Source organism: Falco peregrinus, chromosome 6 (assembly GCF_023634155.1).
Source record: "Falco peregrinus isolate bFalPer1 chromosome 6, bFalPer1.pri, whole genome shotgun sequence".
NCBI classification, from domain to species: domain Eukaryota; kingdom Metazoa; phylum Chordata; class Aves; order Falconiformes; family Falconidae; genus Falco; species Falco peregrinus.
Window position 1 is genome coordinate 43405329 of NC_073726.1, and position 23746 is coordinate 43429074.

A 23746-nucleotide genomic window follows, 5' to 3' on the forward strand; every position below is an offset into this window, starting at 1 on the left:
GAAGGGTTTCCTTTTCACTAATCTTAGATTCTACATTCTCACTTTCTTCTCATTGAACAAAGTAGGTGGGAATAGCACAGACGAGGCATAAACTGAACCTTATGGTAAAATGAAATTAGCAGACTGGAGTAGTAACTATTCCTTTGTGTAGTATGTGTGAACATACTAAACTGTCACATTGGCTCACAGCCTCTATATTCCAAAGGAGTCCTTTGCTTTTGGACAATTTTGACAAAAAGTAAAATAAAGAGATTTATTATTACATGTGTTGAAGAAAAAAAATCTGACTTTTCATTAAAGCTTCTGTCCTGATCCCCATTACTGAAAGTCTGTGGCTTTCAGCATTGCAGAATAAGGCAGCTAAGGAATCACTGGTCTCAGCCATTCAAGGAGTGTGCAGGAGAAACTCCTCAAACTTTACCAAACTTTACCTTTTTTGTTTTAGGGCTTTCCAGAATTTGCTCTCCAATCTATTTTCCAATGAAAACAGCTTTGTCATAAAATGTTAGAACGGACCTCCTCTTGGTTTTCAGGTAGGAATAAAGCACTCCATGTCCGGGTAGAAGTCCATTAACTGATTAGGGGACTGGAGTACATCTCCTATGAGGGGAGGCTGTGAGAACTACATTGGTTAGCTTTTTAAAGAGACTTTCTTAATAAGGAGATCTTATTGCTTCCTTCAAGTACAAAACGCAAGAGTCCAGAGAAGTCAGAAGCAGACTCTTCCTGGAAGTGCACTGACTGTGACAGCCAGGCGAGAGAACAAACATGAGCTGCTACTCAGAAAATTCCAATTAGATATTTACGGAAGTGCTTCTCACCATGAGGGTAGTGAAAGACTGCAAGAGTTGTCCAGAGACATGGTAGGCTGTATACTATAAAACACAACCAACTATATCAGCTATAAGCAGCACCTACTTCTTTGGTCTTCTATGACAGGCTCTCTCTGCAATTTCTGGACCTGCCTCAAATAGTGGCGCTTGAAAGCAACCTGGAAAATTTTGTGGTGACATCCAGTGAAGGGAATGGGACAGTACTAGCATATGACACCAGTGCTAAAATCTTTACAGTTACTTCAACATTTCTGTTTGCTATTGATTGTGTTGGTGATTAAGGTCTGGAAAGTGTCCAACAGCTGCAAAAGCTCTATGTACTTAGAAACCAGCCTCCACACTTGACATTGTCAGATATATCCTCGTCTGTCCATTAATGTACTCTTTGATACAGCATTGACCTCCTCAGGAGAAGACCCCAATGTCTGGAGTTTTCTTGACTCTAATGGTATAAAAATATTCAAATCTGTCATGCTTCAAAGAGTAGAGGAAAACCTGGAGAAAGTAAGAATTCTGATAAGATCAGGAACTTTAAGCCCCCAGTAGAAGACAGCTATTCCCCTTCCAAAAACCATACACTGCAGCTGTTTCTAAACCTGATTCCCAATTCCTAAGTTTATTAAAGAGCCCCTTCATAGCTTAAACCTCTTTCTAAACTGTAGCAAGTGCCTTTTTCTAGCCAACAAGCCTTAGATACACAAAGTCTAGTCACTTACAGGTTGTCATAGCTGCAGTTCAAATCAGCTGAGAAACACTTGGCATAATTAACTTTCACTTTTTACAATAAATTTCATCTATTGCAGGTAAAATCATACTTTATTTTTGCTGTATTTCAAAACATTACTGCCCAGCACTTGCCTGTCTGAACATCATTACTGCTGCCTGCCTGCTTTGGGCCTGAAACGCATCAGATTTATTTGCCTCATCAGCACTTTCTAAACACCCAGCCAGCCAATCAAAATGGGGAGGCACAGCAGATGTGCAAACATCTGCTGCAGCGAACATTTATCTGCAGAGCAGAACATGAAGCTGTAGATTCAAACTCCTAACCAGTTACAGTTCCACACATTTGGACAGCCTTGATCTACAACTGTGGGAAGGCTATTTTGGAATATTAATTAAAATCAGGTTGAAAATGTAATTCTTCAGTTTTAGACAGCTGTGAAAAACATACCTTCCTGTAATTCAGTTTACGCCTTTCAGACACAATAAAGGCAAAATACTATTAAAAAGCTAAATTTAAAGTTGAACTTATAAAATTAGAAATTCTTAGCAAGCATTAAGCCAAAATTCCACCCCATCCATGCTCTTGTTTACTTTGAGATACATACGTATTAAAATATGTGTAGCTAAAATATGCAGATTTTAATCACATACATGTGCCTATAAATCAAGCACATAAAGCAATAGGCAATGACTTTTAAAACACGTTTTTATTTTCCTGGCACCAAAATGAGGTCTATGGGCATCATATCCATGCTGAGTTTCAGCTGTTCAAACTTCTGTTGCACATGGAAATGTCCTCCACCCCCAAACACATACTTGTATAGATTGATGAAATCATGAGATGAAATACAAAGCAAACTCATCATCTGCTTTTTTGATGCACAATACAGTTTCACCTGTATTCCTGCTCACCAAACCATGCCCTCCAGGAATGACTATCACATTCTCTTTGAAGAGCTGCCTCATTAAATAAAAAAGCAAACTTCTAGAGAAAAGACCTCTCCTGCTTTTTTGATTTCTCCTCTGAAGGGCCAGCATGCATAATATTGAAACCTTGTTTAAAGTCCATTTTCCCATAAAAGGTTCGTTCTTGCTAGGGGGATTTGGCCCTTGCTTCCTGTGCTCTTGAATTTCCTAGGATACTAAGCTTTAAAATAGCAACATTATAATATGCTGGTTAACATGACTTAGGTTATTTTTAAAAGAATATGTAGAATAAATTATTTTCACCTGTCTTTTGTCTGTATAGCTAAATTCCATGTCTCCAAGACAGACTACATGAACTTTCAAGCAGAAGGCATATGAAAAATAGCATTAATAAAATCCTTAGAAACATTTTCACTGTAAAGCGTATTGGGAGGTAGGTGGTATAATAGTATAAAAACTCTCTAAACAAAACATTTCTCTAAAACATAAGATTTATAATCCAAAGATTTCCATAAATATGAAAATATTGCCAGCACCTTTCTCTTCCTTTGCTGAGTGAAAAACATATACCATATGTTGTAATGTTGCCCAACAATAAAGTGCTGCTGAACTAAGCTCACTTTTCTTTATTTTCCTGGAAAAACAGAAGCTCTGACAACAAGGAAAAATTTTTATTAGCTTTCAGGTGAAATGAGGAGTAACCCTGTGTTTGTTTTATGAAATCATGAAACCAAATGAGTATCACTGACTTGATATATTTTCCTCTTGTTTTAAAACACAATAAACGGTAATAACTTTGATAAATTTGCCCATGTCAGTTTTGTGTCTTTTTCTCCCCACTCTCTCGTGATCCTCTGTAGTTGCGGACACAATTCAAATTCCTAAATTGGGATATTCATTACTTAGGGGAGGTGAGATGACAGCAACTTCACCTGCTTTGAATGTCAGAATTTTGTGATGACATCCAGTAACACATTTAAAATAAACAAACAACTGTGGCAGAAACTACACTGACATCCTCTTCCATCTAAATGATCCAATGACTAGCAAGGAAGAAGAGTGATTTAATGGCCAAAAACCAGATGCATTACAAGTAAAGGCTCCTGGGTTTTACTGCCAGTTCTGTCACTGACTGGCTTGGCAAGTCTCTCAATATGACTGTCCTTAGCTCACCTGTTCGTGAATTCCTGTAGCAATACAGAACATAGTAACACTGAAGAACCTCAGTGGAATGGTATTAAGTTTAATTAAATTATAATTGAAAAAGACAGATGAAAAAGTAAAAGGAAAAGACTGCTCCTTTTGCCACTCCTCTGTTCATTTACAGTGTACAATTGGCCACAGTTAGCGAGAAATTACATATTTATTATTGTCTATGTGTAAATAAATTATGCTGACTTAAATCCCCAGGCATTTTAAAAATAAAAATGCCAGTGAAGTATATAATCTTGTGCTGTAGTACACCAAATGCATGCTAAAAGAGTCTTCTTTTAATTATTGCAGTGTTATTCAAATAATTACAGAAAAAAAAAAATCCCAGTACCACTTCTGCATTTTAGCTTTGACCTTTTCCATTTCTAGTCTGTAGTGACAGTCAGCTGGATCACAGGCCAGGTGTTTGCCACTCAGAACTCCTTTTGAGTTAAAAGGGAAAAAACTCAGGGAAGGATTTTAGAAGCCCCAGCCATTTTAGCATATTCTCAGGTCCAACTGAAACAACTCTAATACCTATTTATTTGTTCAGGAGGCTTCCTCACAAGCTTTTCAGTTAATAGCTTTGAAATACAGTCCATTTTTTTCTCTGGATTTGTATGATATCACAGGTAGGAATCGAAAAAAAACCCACCCCAAGACCCCACAAACCAGAAAAAACTCTCAGAAGAAACCAAGACCACAGATCACAGGCACACACGTACCTGTGCACCTCCTTCATGATACTTCTTAGCAGGAGATACTATATAGTATTAAGAGTTGCCACCAAAAATCAGAATAACAGTGCCAGTAAAATATCTCTATACCACGGGGCATCCACGATTCAGCCATAACTGCTAGGCGGTTACGAAGTGATGGTCAGAAAACAAACATAATGCAGTAAATCCCAGTTTATCTAATCCCACTCTGAGCTGTCAGATCAGTCCCTCCACCACAACAGCAGCTGCATAAGGTAAGGCATGTGGTGAGAGGTATCAGCTTTCCCATTAAATCTACACCACACTCACCAGCAAGCCTTTTCACATTCCCCTTACCACACCAGCCTGCTCAGATGACAATGGAAAGACACAACCTTGCCCATCATTTCAGCTCTTCTATGCTGCAACACCCACATTCCTATCAGGATTCTTACTTCTTGAAGCCTTCTCTTTTAAATTACATCTGGTTGTTGCTGAATTCAAAACCTACCTTTTATTCACTAAAGGCTCTTCTTTGATTCATCCCGAGCTCTAAGAAGCTCAGGGAAAAAAAGAATCCAATCACAGTAGGAAATACAGAAGAAACAAGCACAACCTCATAGTGAGTCATAGAGGTATTAGCAGTTCTGCCCCTTCACATCACTGTCAGCCTACCTAGACATGGCTGGAACTTGGCTTGAGTGATCCCTGCCAAAAAAAGGTTTCTCTCTCTCTCCCACCCCTTTATACTGTTAAATAAAAACCATGACTTAATAGCTGTGCAGAGAAATTCCATGCTACATGTAAAGAATTTCTAGAAAACTCTTATCTAACAAATGTTTTCCATTCTGATGGTTGCACATCCATCTTCTGGGTTATCTTTGTTGTACAGAAACACGCACCAGGTAACAAAACAAAGAGCTTGACTGCAGTGACTGGGAGTGCTGGCAGCATCTGCATAGAAGCTGCTTCCATAAAAGCTGTTTATTCAGGTGTTAGCAATTGAAGTAGGAGCTCCAAATGCGTTGCCGCAAGTGCCTGTAATGCTCGCACAGGGGTGTTTGCAGGCTATCACAGCTCTGAAGGGAGCTGTTACAGGGTATCAGCTCAGTAATCCTCATGTTAAAAAGCCCCTAAATATGTATTTACAAGATAGACAGATCTGTTTGGTTTACTGGTTAAATAATCCATGTGTTGAAAAGGCCTTAAATACGAATTCAAAGGGCAGGCAGGTCTCTCCTGGCCTATTACAGCAGTGGTGGGCCTTTCAGAAAGTCACTGGAGACCACACAGTGGCCCACCAGGGCCTCAACCCGCAAATACCTATGCGTCAAGTAACTTTATTCAGATAAACAGCCTCACTCTGACTGCTAATCTGAACAAAATCACTCCCTTTTTTGTTCTAAGGAAAAAATATCAATAAAATCAAACACCAAAAGCGTTACATCACAGAAAACGGAAATCTGAATTTGCACCTGAAACACCTTCCCTCATCATGATGGGACGAGTGTTACTGGAAGAGCAGGCCATTGCGCTACTGCTCTATTGCATCTGCTGCAATGCTCAGATACAGAAAGAGAAATGAAGACAATAGGATAAAATTGTCTCCTACAGGGATTTTAAATGTTCAGTGAGAGGAGGTCTACACAAAACCTTACTCATGGCCAGTTCTCAAAGCTTTCTAGCTTTTTTCTCTTCAAGGCCTATTTTTAGTAATTTGTGTGAACAGCTGACAGCATCTGACAGCTGATCCAAAAATGCTCAGGTCAACAGGAAAACTTAGCAATTTCAGCGGGTGTGGATCAGGCCAGTGGTAAACTTAAAGGACTAATCTACATTTACAGTTAACAGACTTGTGAGTGCAAATACTTATCAAAACATTTAAAATGAACGACTGTGCATTACCATAAATTAGCACTTATATTCAACACACATACACACACATTTATTTCCTTATTCTGACTGAAAATCTGTCCCTTGGGTCTAAAAAGCAGAACATGAACTTAAGACTATTCATTTTTGCCCTGAGGTATGAACCAGCCCTCAGAGCACTAGAGGTTGCTCCACTTAGGAAGAGATACTGATAATAGAGTAAAGCAACTTTCATACAAATCTTCTAATTTCCAGAAGTCCTATTTTCCAGAGCACAGGAGGAACCAAAACGGTATGTGTGTAGTTTCTAGCTCACGCTTCAAGTTTCACAGAAGCATCACAGAAATCTCACATGGATTTTTCTCAAAATACTATGCCCTTTTGTGGGTGCTGTTCCCTGCAGGACCTCTGATCCTTTAATTGTTTGGACACAAAAAGCTTCATACAAACTGGCCACAGAAAGATTTCACCTGTACATGCCTCATGTGGTTGTCTGTTGATCTACTGACATGCACTAACTTCCTGAGCAAAAAGGTAAAATAAAGAAGCAAAAAGGTAAAATAAAGAAAAATGGTTTCTAAGACCTGAAGTGAAAAGCATCAGAGTACCTTACATTTTCATACACGGTCAACTCAACCCTTCACAACTTCTCCCAGGTACTGGTTTTAATCCTGCCTCAATCTGTCAGCACTAGCATTTGCATACATTAAAACCAGAGTCATCAGATACAGGCAGGCTAACACAATGGCTGCCACTCTGCCTTTTTCACTCTGAAAATGCTAATCCTGGCATGGTGTACCATTGATGTGGTTTTCCAGGCTCCTGCCAACTATGTCATTGTATTGAAGCAATCACTTGCCTAGAAATGAGAACAAATCAGAGCTGGGAAGTCTTTTAGGCAATTACGTTGGTCTCCGCACATTCACATCAACTAACACTCAACCTCACTCCAACAAAAATTCCTCAATTCTGAAAGAAAACTTCAGCCTACTTGTCCTGTTCAGCTGGCATAGAGTTAATTTTCTTCTTAGTAGCTGGTGCAGTGCTGTGTTTTGGATTTGGTGAGAACAATGTTGACAGCAAACTGACATTTTTAGTTGTTGCTGGGTAATGTTTATATTAGGTCAAGAACTTTTCAGTTTCTTGGGCCCTGCCAGCGAGAGGGCTGGAGGGGCACAAGAAATTGGGAGGGAACACAGCCAGGGCAGCTGAACTGAACTAGCCAAAGAGATATTCCATGCCATATAACGTCATGCTGAGTATGTATAAACTGGGGGAAGAAGAAGGAAGGGGAGGACATTCAGCATTATGGTGTTTGTCTTCCCAAGTAACTGCTATGACTGATGGAGCCCTGCTTTCCTGGAGATGGCTGAACACCTGCCTGCCCATGGGAAGTAGTGAATGGATTCCTTGTTTTGCTTTGCTTGTGTGCGTGGCTTTTACTTTACCTATTAAACTGTCTTTATCTCAAAACATGAGTTTTCTCACTTTTACTCTTCCAATCCTCAGCCCCACCCAACTGTGGGGGGAGTGAGTGAATGGCTGCATGGTGCTTAGCTGCCAGCTAGAGTTAAACCAAGACACTGTTCTTCCTCATATATGCAACAAGTTACCTCCACCCACTGCTATTCCCGCTCAAGGATGTCTACTTTTGCTGTTTGTAAGAAGCTTTCAGCTAGAAATAAGAATCTTTTCCTATCTCAGATATACAAGATTTTAAAAGCTGTAATTCCCCAGAGATATTTGCACTCACAGCAGAAACCAATCACTTCCCAATTTGCTTTTGCTCAAAAGCTACTTCAATACATAGATGGTATGAAGGTCTCTGCCCTTGGACCTGTTGACTAAATGACACCACCTGCTTGTGCCTGCTTGTAACATCCTATTTTCTTCTGCTGCTCTTACTGAAAGGCAGTCTCCTCAGACTGAATACATAGGACCAGACATCTGTGATGCTTTCTTTCATCCAGGTTTGTCTTTACAACATTATTTGAGTGGGTTTTTTTTTACCTTTTTTTCACTGTTCCACCATTTAAGTGACTTTGTCCCATTAATTTCTGTATTACTGCTGATGTTCCAAACCAAGTATATAATGTTTCTCTCTCCTGGATAGTAGGTTCAGAAATGTTATTAAAGAAGTGCATGTCCATTAGCTTATTTACTCCTCCCCAGCACCAGTTCTGTTCCTCTCACAAGGACAAATTTTAGAGTCATGTTTAACACAGATTTCCTGGGAGCTGTGATGCTTTTATTCCTTTCACTTCACTGGTACCACAGAGTGTGACATATACTCATCACATGATATAATTCCAGCAGCGCAACAGCCGCTCACAGCCAGACTGGGTGGATTTGTCCTGAGTATTTTTGGCTCTCTTTCAGTGATACCAACTGCAAGTCCAACTGAGCATTTACAAACTGGTCAATTCCTGCTTTATCTTAAAAGTCCTCATGACTATCTGGCTATGCCAACATTGCAAATCTTTTGATCTCTTCCCCCCGACACTGACTGATGGTGGCTCTGACCCCTGTCTCAATATCTATCAACAATTCGGCTTCCTTTTAGGACAAGTTTTGCAGGAGCAACATAAGAATGCTCAAGCTGGCTATCAGCAATCTCCCAGCTTTGTCATCTTCCCAGCCATTTGTTTAAAGTATGGTACTGTATGGAGCCTAATGAGCCTCCCAGGGAGAATTGGCTTATACTTGAGTTCATTGTGGTATGACAATCTGAGCACAACCCACTGGGTTTTTCAAGCTTACAAATGGAGAAGAGTCTTGTAAGTGTCTAATCCTACCAAATCCATTGGCAAGTGTAAGTCCATATCCCCAGTGCTGGCTATCATGTGTGATCCTCCTGTTTGTTTCTTGTGGTGGCAACTCAGGTACTTCAATGCCAGCAGATATCTGTAAACAAGTTCCAAGATGATCAAAGCTTTCCAGGACATTCCCTTTCTTGGAAAACTTTCTTGTTTACAGCACATCAGTTGCTAGTCATCTTATTTTCTTACTTCCTGATTTGTCTGAGTATTTCGTATTTGTGTCTCAGAACTGATGTATTCTTCACAAACCATTTCTAGGAAATAAATGAGGTGGTGTTCTAGTTCTTTTCTGCTCACTATGTTGTTTCAGTCCCTTTCTGAAATCTCCAGGTTTGGCTTTGAATCCATATAAAATTACTAAGTTTACCACAGAGACCTGTCATCTGCTTATCTGTATCATTTTAGTACAACAGGAATGCTAATGTACAGCTTGGAAACTGGACCCCACTCCTGATACCAGCTAGGTTTTTTGCTATGTGTGATCAGAATCACAGAATCATAGAATCACAGAACCATAGAATCATAACATCATAGAATGGTTTCGGTTGGAAGGCATCTTAAAGATCATCTAGTTCCAACCCCCCTGCCATGGGCAAGGACACCTTCCACTAGACCAGATTGCTCAAAGCCCCATCCAGCCTGGCCTTGAACACTTCCAGGGATGGGGCATCCACAACTTCTCTGGGCAAACTATCCCAGTGGCTCATGACCACCATAGAAAAAATTTCTTACTAATATCTAATCTCAATCTGCCCTCTTTCAGTTTAAAGCCATTCCCTCTGTCCTATCATTACAGGCCCTTGTCAAAAGTCCCTCTCTAGCTTTCCTGTAGGCCCCCTTTAGGTACTGGAAGGCTGCTATAAGGTCTCCCTGAAGTCTTCTCTTCTCTGGGTTGAACAACCCCAACTCTCAGCCTGTCTTCAGAGGGGAGGTGCTCCAGTCCTCTGACCATCTTTGTGGCCCTCCTCTGGACTTGCTCCAACAAATCCATGTCCTTCTTATGCTGGGGGCCTCAGATCCAAACTCTGCTCCAGGTGGTGTCTCATGAGAGCAGAGTAGATGAGAAGAATCACCTCCCTTGACCTGCTGGACATTCTTGTGATGCAGCCCAGGATACGGTTGGCTTTCTGGGCTGCAGATGCACAAGGCCGGTGCATCATGTTGAGTTTTTCATCAACACCCCCAAGTCTTTCTCCTCAGGACTGCTCTCAATCCATTTTCCACCCAGCCTGTATTTGTGCTTGGGATTGCCCCGACCCATGTTCAGGACATTGCAGTTGGCCTTTCTGAACTTCATGAGGTTTGCACAGGCCCACCTCTCAAGCCCGTTAAGGCCCCCCTGGATGGCATCCCGGCCCTCCAGCGTGTTGACTGCACCACACAGCTGGGTGTCGTTGGCAGACTTGCTGAAGGTGCACTCAATACCACTGTCCATGTTGCTGACAAAGATGTTAAGCAGTACCAGTCCTAACACTGACCCCTAAAGAACACCACTAAGGTTTACATTACATTGTTCACATTAGATGATTCACTAAGGTTCACACCAGAGAGTTGTTAAAAAAAAATATATATGGTAAAATCAGGGAGCACTGATACAATCCTCCTCCTACAGAAAGAATGGTAATAACAATAAACGTCTTTCCCCTGAATACAGGAGAAATCAAATGGTGGGAGACAGAGAATGCTTTGTGCTTCTTCCACCCATTCTGCAGCCCGCAGGGTGGCATGAGCAGAGCTTCTGCACTCTCTCTTCTTGCTCCTTTCACCCTTAGATGGTGGATGGATGATGTTGATTTTAACTTGTTTTCCCAAGTGCTTGAGCATTTTTTCCTTCCCTGAATGCTGCTTCCCACAGCAACTTGTGGAGCTATGCTGGAAATGAGTTTGGGCAGCTGGGCTAGGTTAAAAACAACCCCTCTAAAAATTTGATTTTAGAAAGTATTGGATTACTTCTCACATCTGTTTTACAGAAAGTAATGTTGGCATAACTAAGGGGCTAGAAAACATCAGGGCTAGCGCAAGACTGAGTGGCCACAGCAGGGTACACCTAAACCAATACTACTGTTGAGACCTTGACAGCATTGGACCACAGCCTCTGCTCCACTCGCTGTCCTGCTGCTTCTCCCCTGGACTGTCAACAGCAGCTAGTACACCCCTTTTGACTCCGTCCTTTATGAGACTTTTTTGGATGGAGATATATATCTCTGGGGACAATGCTCTCAAGTCTTCCAGCTACCTAGTTACAGCAAGGGAGCTTAATAATGTTTTATAAGGACCTGAAATAACAGATAATACAACCAATGAGTAACCTAAATCATAATATTACCATATGGACCTAAAATTTGGGAATGCCTTTCATGTTTAGAGCTCTGCTACTTAAAAGCTCTGAGATGTTCTTGTTTCTCCTTCAAAGCTTGCACATTTAGTAGAAAATAATCTTCTCAAAGGAAGCTAGAAAGTTCTTTCCCTGTTTAAATTTCACATGAAACAATCACTCAGTGAATTTGCCTTGGGCAACTGAATCACAGCTGACAGCAAATTAATGACTATGATGGTGTGATTAGAAGAGATTACAGACAACTGAGAACCTGCCCAAACATTTGCCTTTGTCACAATACTTAGGTCAGCCATTATTAGGGATTATCAATGGTCCTAACTTGATTCCACCAGGTAGACTCTTTAAAAACTGTATTTTAGTATTTCAGTGATATTCTGACTGAAGTGTGAAAAATATTTTTATCTTACTTTTTTTTAATATTCTTTCTAGATACCTACATTACCAATGTATTTAAATATTATTAGAAAAATAGTTTATATTACATTTAAGGAAGAAGTACTATAAACAAACTTGACAGAGAAATTTATTATTATATTACACATGGGGACTCAAAATAGAACTTAAGCTCTGAGACTCTTGTGCTGTGAGATATCACACCAAAACCCAACTGGGAAGAAATAATGATTTCACTAATCCCTAGCAACGATTTTTTGAGGAGTTCAAATAAAAGTTTGCTTGTTCTGATTGAGATTCACTAAGTAGATATTATTTGATTTTTCTGCTTCCTGGGAACTTAGATTCCCCAGGCTGCTAGAAGAAACGAACAATGAGCTGAACTTGCAATAGAGCATCTTAGCTGCTAAAGACATGATAAAAGTGAACACACGGCATATTTGCCAAAGCTTTTGCCATTCATTTCATTTCCAAATGTCAACCAGTTATACGAAACCTTTAGAAAGGTTTCTTAAGGTAAAGCAAACAGGAGGACAGGATATTTTTAATCTTGTATTAGACATATTTAATTATTTATAATCACTCTTATTTAAAATACAGTAACTTGAACTTGTGCAAAGCACTGTTTAATAATAAAAAGAACCATCTGTTTCTTATGCCTGTCCCTACAAATATTTTGTAACTGGATGACAGTGGAAAACATGAGAAGCTAATGACTGGCCTACAAGAAGACAATTTAGATATTGAAATGAAAACCTAATGAAGATGAACATCACCAATCATGTTAATATGTTGGGAAGCCTCACATAATGATTTTCCAGTGACTGAGAAATAATCCACTCTTGTCACTGTAGAGTACACTGCATTAACAGCAAAGGGAGATTTGTGGTACAGAGCACAATTTCTTATAATTGCAATACTTTCAATGTCAACTATCAGAGAGCAAGTAATAGAAATTATACTAATTTTCTAAGTTTTAGCCTGATCTTACAAACACTCAAGTACACAGTAAAGTATCTGGAAGACTGATCTCTAAGGCATGAGCTACAAGGCAAATTAAATCTTAAAATTAGGGAGGGGGGGAACCAATTAAGTTTCCAGTTACCATTTTTAATTTTGGAAAGGCTTGCCTTAAAGTGTTAAAACTGCAAAAGCAAAAAATCTGAGTTATAGTGTCCACTGTACAAAGATGGAACATATTTAATAAGCCTCCTGGACTTGTATGTAGCCACGTACTGCAGAATTTTGCTTTCACGTTTCACATGTGTAGCCTAACCCCAGTAAAGCCTGTGACATTACACACATATAACATAAAACAGTCTTTGGTGTCTATTTTTAAAGCAGTATTCCCACTCTTACTTTTCTCAGAGGAGCCTGCTATCAGCTGCGCAAATACCGTACCTGTATTAACAGAAAGAGAAGCTGCAGTGTGCCAGAGATCTTACCTCATACTCAAAGTCCTCTGTTCTATCTGCATCACCAGGCAGGCTGGAAAGATACTCATTACCTTCATAAAATTCATGCTCCACTGGGTGAAGAGAATGGCAGCTATGTGGAACAAAGCAGTACAACATCAGTAGATGAGACAATAGGTTTTTTTAAATTAAAATGTGATTAAAAAAATCCCACTTCTCTGCTTTTTTCTCACCTCTGCAATGTTACTCTGAATGGCCTGACAGCCTGAAAGGAAATGTACCAAGAAGTAGCACAGGCTGTTTTTTTTTTTTTTTCAAAAGCTCATACTCTGTCTGAGTTCATTTTGTTGGTTCTTCTTTAGGCAGATTTACACAGGGTGATTTCTTAAAAAAGTCTGGTTTGGGCCAAATTATTAATTGTGACAATTTGGCATTCCTTATGCTCATAAAGGTACCTAATTCCAGATTCATGTACTGTGTCATGGCCAGGGGCAACTCACTAATTATCTGGTTATAAAGTCTTGAACGTCCACAATCTACAACACACACAGGCTCACAAATTGTTCAAGAACTTGCATCAAACAACTTGCATTATCCTCTTCTGTTAAAGTGACTACAGAACGGTGAAGTGCATTTGAGCAACTGCACATTTTAAAAATGTCAGTAAACTGCACTGTTAAATGGGTTTGGAGCACAAAGAATGAGGTCTTTACAATGTGCACTTAGGTACAGCCTTAAACCTAGGGCTGGATCCCAGCCACACAGCACTGAGTGTGCATCTACCTTAGCAATGGTAAAATTTTTTTCCCCATGCTAAGGGCATGGGAAGTTCAATTACAGCAGCACATAGTTTAGTAGTATCCAGTAACAATTCAAAAATATACACATATTGTGTTCCTAGCTGTGCAGCTGTAAGTGGTAGGCTCAATCCAGCACTTGGCTGGCAACTTCTTTCTGAGATAATCATCTACCCAGCTTCTTCAACTTCTAAAAATGGAGCTACATCAAAATCAAAAGTGGTATGTTCCCCATTAGCATCAATTCTGCAGAGATGTGTGGCAGGTGAGGAAGTCAGTGGAAAGGCTCTAGGGCTATTGTAGTTTTTGCTGGCTACAGACAGAGGGCAAGGGTCACCTGCTTGTGTTTGCATTCAGTTCAGTTTCAAAGAATTCCACTGAGGGATAATGTAATTCATGTCATTTGCCATATGACAGGTGTCATTGGTACAAAAATTGTACTTTTGATCTTTACATTTTTGGAGTTGTTTTGCTTTTGATAAAGGGACCTTTGAATTAAGTAATTTGTCTCCTTGATTTTTTGGTACGAAATTTGGAAGAACAGAAAGCAACAAGACAGCTCTTTCTAGGCTTGAAAAAGCCTTTTTGGTACTTCAGAACTCAGAAGTGTTCTTCTTGACTAGGTCTTAGCTTTGGATGAACAAACACATGAACACAAAGTAAACATGGCCAAGATTCTTTCCTGTGCTCTAATCCATGAGCAGAGTTTAGGAAAGCATCACTGAAGCCTGAATGGGACAGTGGTTATCAACAAGTTATTTAAAGTGTTCCTGAGACTTTTTCAAGAGAAGGCTGCAAGCCTTCAATTGCAATACCTCAATCCCACAGGTAATCATCAGGAGAAGATAGACCATACCTGTCTGAAAGTAGAAAAGGACAGATATCAGGAACTGGCGGTGTGGAAGGCCTTAGTTTGGCCAGAGCCATAATGTGCTCGAAAGTGATGTCAGTCTGAGTGCTGGCATCCACAAGCCGAACATCCTGAGAGCTGCCATGAGCTTTGCTAATTGGGGCTCGTCGTAAAACCTGAACTACAATTGGCTCCTTGGCATTGCGAAAAGCTTCCACTGCCTCTTCATGAGTGGCCTTGGAGAGGTCCTTCCCATTGACCTAGAGAAAAACAGAAAAATATACCAATGGTTACTCGCAAAAGAAAAGGCAGCATGAGAAAATGGGTGTAAAATATATGGTGATTAATTATTTGCGTAGTACATCAAGCTACATGCTGACATTGACTGGACCATATTTTGGCATACATGTAAGAGGGAAGACAGAGCTGGGAAGATGAATAAATTTTTCCATCTTTGCTAGAAGTTAGAAATGTTTTGAACTCTTCCATAACTGTCCCAACAGAATCTGAACACAGCAAAGAAACTGAAGTATTAAACCCCGACATTTAAAATTCTTTCTGTCACACTATTTTATTTACCTTATAAAATACCAATAAAAAAGGAGTGGTGCCTTTAATTCTCAATTTCAGCATTTTCTGTGGCATGCAACTGTTTTAAAGGATTTTTGGCACAGCATTGTTATTAATGCAGATGTCAATAAACATGTCTCTGTTGTCTAAAAAGAAACAAGGCCAATTTTCAATGTTTTGTCACTTATCTGCTATGGCCATTATACAGTCATTAAGACCAAAGATAGGAAGATTTGACTAGCTCAGTCAGCTGCTGCTCTTTTAAGGAGAAAGAAATCTAAAGCAAACAAACTGAAGAAATAATTTGCTATGAACAGATGAATAATAAAGCAGAAAACTATGCTGCAAATGCAGCACAGCTTGTCAAAACTAGAAGACTGTGGCAAGGTTCCTCTCTGCTACAGGCAAAGCAGCAAATTCCTCCCAGTCTCGATGAAGCCTTAGGGTATTAAAAAAGGTAACTGCAAGGCTGGGTGGTGCTAAATTCATATGAATTCAGGTGTTTAGAGCAAAATTCCCTAGTACCAGCCCACTAGAAAATGTGAGGGGTAATTTGTCAATGGCAGTCAGTAGCTAACCCCTTGGACACAGGGGCTGCGTGACATCCTTACACAGAAAGTACCATTCTGCTGTTTCCAGAGCAATGGGACTGCTGTTAACTGCCCTCCAGGACTTAACTGTTGTGAGCTGCTGTGGAGATGAGATGGTCCTGTGCTGGGGTAGAAATGCAGGGTTTTCTAGTAAGAAATATGAATATCTGAAGGGTACCAAAACCTGGTTAATATTTATATCCCTGGGAAAATCTCTACACTGGCAGCAAATCATAAATAGGATTGTACTGCAAATTCATGCACAAATTAACTTTGTTGTAAACACAATGAAGTCACAAAACTTCGGCTTAACAAACAAAGTCTAAACCCTCCCCAGAAATGGGACAGACCTCACAACGGACTTTTCCCCAATGCCTGAAAGTACTGTTTGAAACCAAAGATTCTTTGTCACATCACTCTTTCATTCAAGAAATTCCTGCAACTTTCTTGTAAAAAAAGGAAATACATGAACAATAACAATACCAGCAAACTCAAAAGAGCCGTTTAGCAGCCTTCAGTAATATTTTTAAGCTTGTCAGGAGAAGCATTTGCAATTAAAAATGTCACATTTGAGGCAAAACATGTAACCACAGTCCTATTTATGTGGATGGCTATGATACTTTTGACCATTAATTACATGTATATATCAACTCAATACATTTCCAGAGTACATGCTCGAGTACAAGGTAGAACAAGCTTTCCTCTGACACAACTTCCAAAGCAGCAGTGTTTCATAGCCACGTTACTCATGAGGACACACAAAATAAACACACCAATGCAAAGGTCAGTTGATGTTTCTAGTTAACGCTGATGCTACATGGTGATGTGAAGGCTAGAAGTCATTTGAACAGATTTCTATACATAAAAAAACTCAAACTTCCCTGTGCTGAATGCCTGGGATCCCCAGAAGTAGCATACCACTGCAGCCTAGACTGTGATCAAGTAATATGAAGAGCAATTAGCTTGGTCATCTGAGTTTAATGCATCTGTATGGCTTCTCTGATGATCGAATCCAAAAAGGTTAGGATTTTTTTGCTTACATTATCATCCATCAGTTTACAACCTTAGGTTATGTTAGTTTAAGTTACATGGAAAAATACCAATGGTATATCAGAGGAAGGGCCAGAACAGTCAAAGAACAAGTTATGTTACAAGAAAAAAAAAATTTCCCTAAGGAGCAAGCTTCTGCAAATCCTCTCCAATAGCACGAGTTACACTGCCAGGATGTTCAGACTCAGCCCCATCAAACAGAGGCAATTAGAGATAAAGCTTTGAGCCTGGGTCTTCTAGTCACTCTTCAGTTGCAGGTTCCACTTCATTATTGCTTCTAACTCAGACCCTATCATGGAAACAATATTCCACAGTTTCTGCAGGGTTTGTAACAAGAGTGTCCTACAGGCCCTCTGAGTAACTCTCATTCCTAAAGCCCTCGGAACAGAAAAATTACTCTCCTGCCTCCCAAAACCCTTTTAAAACTTTTTACGTTTCGTATAACTGTATGGTGTTTCTCCCAAAAGCAAATGCTTGGGAACAAATATCACATAGCTCTGTATCAATTTCCCCCCCTATTAAAGTATAAAACATGCAATCCTTCTGTATCCCAGCTGAACCACACAGCTTTTGGCGTAAGCTAACCATTTTATCACAGATCTGCATCAGCAAAGCAAAAAGATATTTGGATAGCATACAAAACATATTATTAGATTTTTTTGGAAAACCAGAAGCTCTGTTTATTCACATCAGTCAATACTTATCACTTTGAGGAAATAGGCAAAAATTCACAACAATGCCATTTACATGCAAATTTTATTTCTAAAGAATAATAATATTTTAAAATCATGTGGGTGTGAAAAAACACAAAAGATACACATTTTAATTTATCCTGGGAACCTATGGCTGACCTCTATTTTCATTTAAATAACTATTTAATTTAAACACTTTAAAAACATTCCATCCTTTATGTTGGTTTCTGATGAAATACAAGCACTTCGGACACCCAGTACTTGTTTAAATTGTCACTTGAAGATCATCAACACACTTTGTTGAGCTGCATAAAGGTCACCTAATTTATGAATACTGCCTTTCTCAGAAGAAAATCTATAGCTGAATTACTCTATGCTGGCAGCTGTCCTGCCCACTTGGGGCTGCGAAAGAAGAATTTATTTTAAAACTTAAAGCCAATACTACAGATGGGGCTGGAAGCTCTCTTCACATAGCTTCTTTAAGGGTTTTCTGCCTCCTGCATTATCCCCAAACTTAACGCTCACATATAGTTACCCTGGGAGCCGTAGACAGCTGAGCACTTATTTACAGCAAGCCACTTACAGGTTCTTAGTGGATGATTAAATAAATTCCTTGCCTCAGAAAGGTTACTTTCAGTGGAATCCAGGGTACTATTTTAAGTGGGTAGAGAAATCAGTCACTTTTAACAGTCAACACAAAGACATGGGAATACATTTGTTGTAGCAGATGGGCTAATTAATCCACAAGCAAGTTGTGAATGTTAAGTAAAGAATATATCTTTTCTCATGTAAACCACCCTCCTGCCCTGTTTGATTAAGCTTGTGTTTAATGAACACTGTTCCCCTGCTTTAGGACACACTGCAAAGTCTGGGCCACTTGTCAACGTCTCCCCCAGAGTGACTGGTGGCCACTGCCTGGATCCTGGCCATCCCCTTTGGATTCTTGCTCTAAATCCAGCTACATGCAAAACTCCATCAGTGTGAGAAAATAAACAAGCAAACAGGCTTTGTCTTTCATGCACAAATCAACTGACATTGGCCAACTGCCACTTCTAATGCCAGACCCACTGTATATAGTCTTATTCCCACTCACACAGAGGTGACAGCAGAGAAGGAAGGAGGGACAGGAGTATAAAACAAAACAGTGACTATAAAAAAATGATGTAGGAAAATAGTGGCTACACTATCCTCACACTTTGAGCTCTTAAAAAAAAAAAAAGAAAAAAAAAGAAAAATCAGACTGAGAAATGAAATAGCCTTGCCTTCGGACACTTTTCTGCTCTTGGTAATTTCTTTTAACGCTGGCCACAATTTTATCATCAAGAGGGCCAGAAATGCTGGTATGTTTCCTGTAATCTTTACTTCCTCCATATTGAGAGAAAAGGGAAAAGCAGGAAAAGGGAAAAGGGAAAAAAAGGAAAAAAAGATGTGTTGTCATGTGAACGCAACCGTCATAAAAGGTGTCACATTAGCAGCTCATGAGGCAACCTCCCATCCTCAGCAAATACCTGGCATATGCAAGTTGAAATTTAAGATCAGCTCTGCTGATGTAAAATCCTTGGAGACTCTCCATTTAATCAGTAAAGGCAACGGGAAGAATAACTGGAGTGTTCTGCTAGAGCAGAGATGTCCAGACACAAGGGTTTCCCAGCAAAATGACAGATACGCTGTCTGACATGATGATAGAGTTCACACAAGGCTCACCGTCCTAGGAGATTTCAACACCCATACAGAAGATGCCTCTGACCTGACAGGTGCTAAATCTGCTCTTGTCACAGTAGTCTCTTCACCTCCAATTCCTCACCCCAAGTACATTCAGGCTACCACACCCTGGGTGCATCCTTAGATGGCAAACTGGGACAAAGGATCAAACACCGTCCCTTAGCGTGACCAGTCTTTCTTTAAGTCAGGAATTTGATCCCTCCCTAACGGCAAGCCACAGAAAAATAACAAAAACTTACCACCTTCTTCCCAGACTTACAGCTTTTGGCACATACAGACTCTAGAAAACTTCCACTGCTGAGGGCCACCAGCTGTAAGGCTTTCCAGGCAGGATAGTGGGGCACAGGACATGTGAGCTACCAGTGACACGTGTGCTGGAGAGGACAGCACAGCTCTTCTGTCAACACAGATGTGATAGCTCATCTACAGAAAGGGCATCCAACATGCTTACCTTTTAGGTTACAGTTCAGTACTAAGCTGCATTCCTTCATCAAGTTAATCTGAAAGCTAGCAAATTCAGCCATTACCCGATATCACTATCTCAGCCAGGGTGTGTGCAGGTTCAGTAAAGGGATGACTTTTGTTATGCTGGTTAACGATATTTCATCTTCCTTAGCCAGATGAGTTAAGCAATGCTTGTTCCCATTTGAGCCTTTCTTGCCCTGACCATGGAATCTTGTCATCTCTCCTAAAAGCTACATAAACCACCGAACACAAAGGCTCTGGCTGCTTCCCTCAAGCTGAACCACAGGCTTGTAATGAGAATTACACCTCCATTACCTGTAGAGCTGGGGTTTGTCTTGTTTGATAGTTTGTGTAGCTGTTTCAATAATACTGAACAGACTTAAGCAATGCCTTCTGTGCATCTTCCCGTGCATAACCAGCATCACTTGTATTTCCCAGTATTTAGCAGAAATCTACTGGGGCTGAAAAGCCTATGATTAAGCCTTAATCTAAGCAAGACAAAATAAATGCTACAAAAGGTGGGAAAACATAGAAATATACCTATTTCCACTCTGTAAAGCTTCCTTCCAGAGGGAGACAACACAGTGACTTCTCGGCAATTTTGATTATCTAAACAGCAGCTGTCAGAAAAAAGCACCCTTCTTTCAGCTGACCTCAAGACGATGCTTCATTTTGTCAGAGTTGTCCACCACAATCAGTGCATCTGTGGGCAGGTCTGACAGCTGCAGCTCTTCTCTATGAAGGACATGACACAACCCCAAAAGACCCCAGAAAAGAGCTGGACACTGCCTGGAAGTATTTTCTAACAAGGCATCACAGGGAATTCAAAAGATTTTTAAACTGGATTGGAAAAAGTGCCCTAAGTAGACGTACAGGGAATGGAGAAATAGTTCTCATCACAACTGCAGTAAATTACAGCAAAGTAGTGAGCAAGGTAACTAGTACAGAAGTGCTTGTGCAACTTGGGTTCTCCAACAAATACAAACTCTAGTTTAGCACTTTTTCCTTCATGATTTTGTCTTCTCTACCCAGTCATCCCTATACTAAAACAAAACCACTACTATAAGAACTGTCTCCCAAGACTTTGTGTGCAGAACTATGCTACATGTTTTGAAAGAAAAGTCAAGTCCATTGTAAGCAAAGAAATCACTGAAGACCTTTAAGAGGAAGTTTGGGGTTTCAAATCTAAAATCTATTGATTGCCTAATTGCATTTAAGGTGTTGAGTATAGGAAAAGTGTGGTGTTTTAGATGCACATCTATAGCCTGATTCCAGCTGGCTAGGTTAGGCACAACCATCATTAACCACAAATGCCTTTGATTTTTCAGTCTCCTCTGACAGTGTATGGAAAAGTCCACCCTGGGAGACACCTGATATTTCCATGCCTAAAGTCTCTTTGTGGATCTGTGCCCTCACCTTGGGACATATTTCAGAAAAATACTTGGGTGCTACAATTCACTCCTCCAGGATAACTACGCCCACTCCAACAAGTTTAAAAGCACTACTGAGTTAGCAGTTTTAACCTGTGGCCAAAATGTGACCTGAATTCCTGCACTTCATAACATGAAGCTTGGCAGTCTGCATAACTGGAGAACACTCGCTCCACCTCCTCACTGTGTGTTAGAGCAACACACATCTCACAAAGATCCTTTCAAGACCTTTAGTACTGATGTTCAACAACATCAGAACAACTCAGAAAGCTCAGCTTCGAAAGCACAATACAGAAAGCACAGCAACAGCTCAGAAAAGATTCACTTGAGTTTTGAAAGAGAGAACATACTCTTATCTGCATTTCTCTTGGTTTGTGTTATCTTCAGTTCTCTTGGTTTGTGAATAGAATGAAAACACCAAATTAAATGTAAGAATTACTGCGTTAGTTTCATAGTGAGCTGTCCAGAGACAAGTGCTGGTAGACATGCACTTGCAAGCAGCTGTTATTCTCCTTTTCTGACTCCTTCAATCTGCCCAGAAGACTTGTTACTAGTTGCTACAGCCATCTTTCTTGCATCCTCTTCCAGCTGGTATTCCCAGCCTCATTCTCCTCTCTTTTGCTCTGCTGCCTCTCATGTCTCCTCTTCGGCTGTCTGCTCTTCTCACTCTGCTTTTTTCTTTCAGTGCAGACCCTTCTTTGCTCCCCTGGGGTCTTCTTTCTCTCACACCTGCCCATTCCAGCACCTTCCAACTTTCCATTATTGAGCCCTTCTCCACAAAGACCTCCTGCTGCACTCTCACTGAACCTGTTTCCTTCCCACAGGGTGGAAATGCTGGCACTTGTCACCCTCCCATGGTGACAGCTGGACAGGCTGAAAACTCGTGAGGTTTGCCTTCACCAGCACCTCCTGGTACCAACACGAGTGCTCAGTCAACCCAGATGGTGATGTAACAAGGCTGGAGTGTATTTACTATGTAAATTGCTTTTAATATTGACAAACAGTTTTTCTGATGATATTAGGATTCTGTCTGAGGGCAATAAAGACTAAACTAGAAGTGGCATGCATAAAATATGTTAATTCTTTATAGAATTACACCATCATTTATTATATTAATCATTGCAAACTTTTTGTATTTGTGGATAGGACATTATATAAATCTCTCATAAGATCTACCACATACAGCAACCCTTTGATGGTGGGGAAAAGTACAATCAAAGGTCAATGTGTGTGCTCAGAACACGTAATTTTTATCTCTAAGCCCCTGCACTGAATGCTGTATTCTTCCCTGAACTTCATGGTATTTCTGCTCTACCACGAGCTCTCTCTCCAATTTCTCTACCAGGGTATGTATTTTTCTCTACTTGCCATTAAAGTTTTAGGACATGAAATTAATGACATTCTTTCATCATCTGCAGTTCCCAAAGAAAAATGGATGCTGAATGGCAGATTTCAGGACCCTGTAAATAATGTGTAGTCACTTTTCTCCTTTTTAGGGAATCATATTCTACATTTCACTAGCAAAAAAATTCTCTCTTTCACTTCTGAAAAAAAAACCAACCACCCAGCCCTCCATGAAGTCACTTACAGCCGGCACCACCACATGAATGTTACACTTATCACTGTCATAACAATTCATCCACGTACATACGCCTGAAACTCCTGGTCTCCTCTAATCCGAGTAGTTTAAAAAGATAGATGGCTGCCTTCTGGCTAATTGTGGGAGTCCTTTCATTACTATAAAAAGACTTTTTATATCTCAAGTGACTTTATAAGCAGTGAATAATGAGACTTAAAGTCTTTGGAAAAGAGTCCACTGATCAAATGCTAGGATAACTTATGGGCACAGTGACCTTTTCCTCAGTAAGATACTCTAAACTGCTGCTGTTGGCACATTATTAAAATTCTCCATTTAAGGCATGCAGTTAAGCACAAGGCAGATTTTATTTTTTATTTTTAAATTCAATTTAAAGTAGCACAGCAAGAGCTAGAGCTCTCCCAGAGTTGAGGACTAACCCCTGCCTGCTCCAGCTGTGCAGAAGCAGAACAGACAGTTGTGGCAGTGCAGGCAGCTGGCCAGGTCTCACCGCCTTGCCCCTGACTGCAGTGCCAGCACCAGGAGCCTGCTTCCCCTGTGCACAGCAATCTTTGCGCCAGCAAGACAGCACGTTTCTGCCAACATGTTCACCAGTAAGCACCAGTGCACTGGGCTGGCTCTTACAGAGCTCCAGAGAAGAGCAGCTGACAGCACACTGCCTCCAGCCTCTCTGGTAAGTAGTTTTGCCTTGGCCAAGAGGGTGCTCCATGTGCCAGCATTTCACACTGCAAAACAGCAGCAATGCTAAACCCAATATCAGAGCCCTGAGCC

At 40.3% G+C, this 23746-nt stretch overlaps 1 protein-coding gene across 1 annotated transcript in view; it reads right to left on the bottom strand.

Annotated features, from left to right (window-relative positions):
* The window catches only part of PDZRN4 (PDZ domain containing ring finger 4), a 251054-nt gene that overhangs the window by 30401 nt on the left and 196907 nt on the right, over positions 1-23746 (bottom strand). The window contains exons 4-5 of the mRNA XM_055809103.1: positions 14866-15119; positions 13243-13345 (exon numbers count right to left, since the gene is read on the bottom strand). Coding sequence (XP_055665078.1) covers positions 13243-13345; positions 14866-15119 — 357 coding nt within the window. The remainder of the gene's footprint in view (positions 1-13242; positions 13346-14865; positions 15120-23746) is intronic.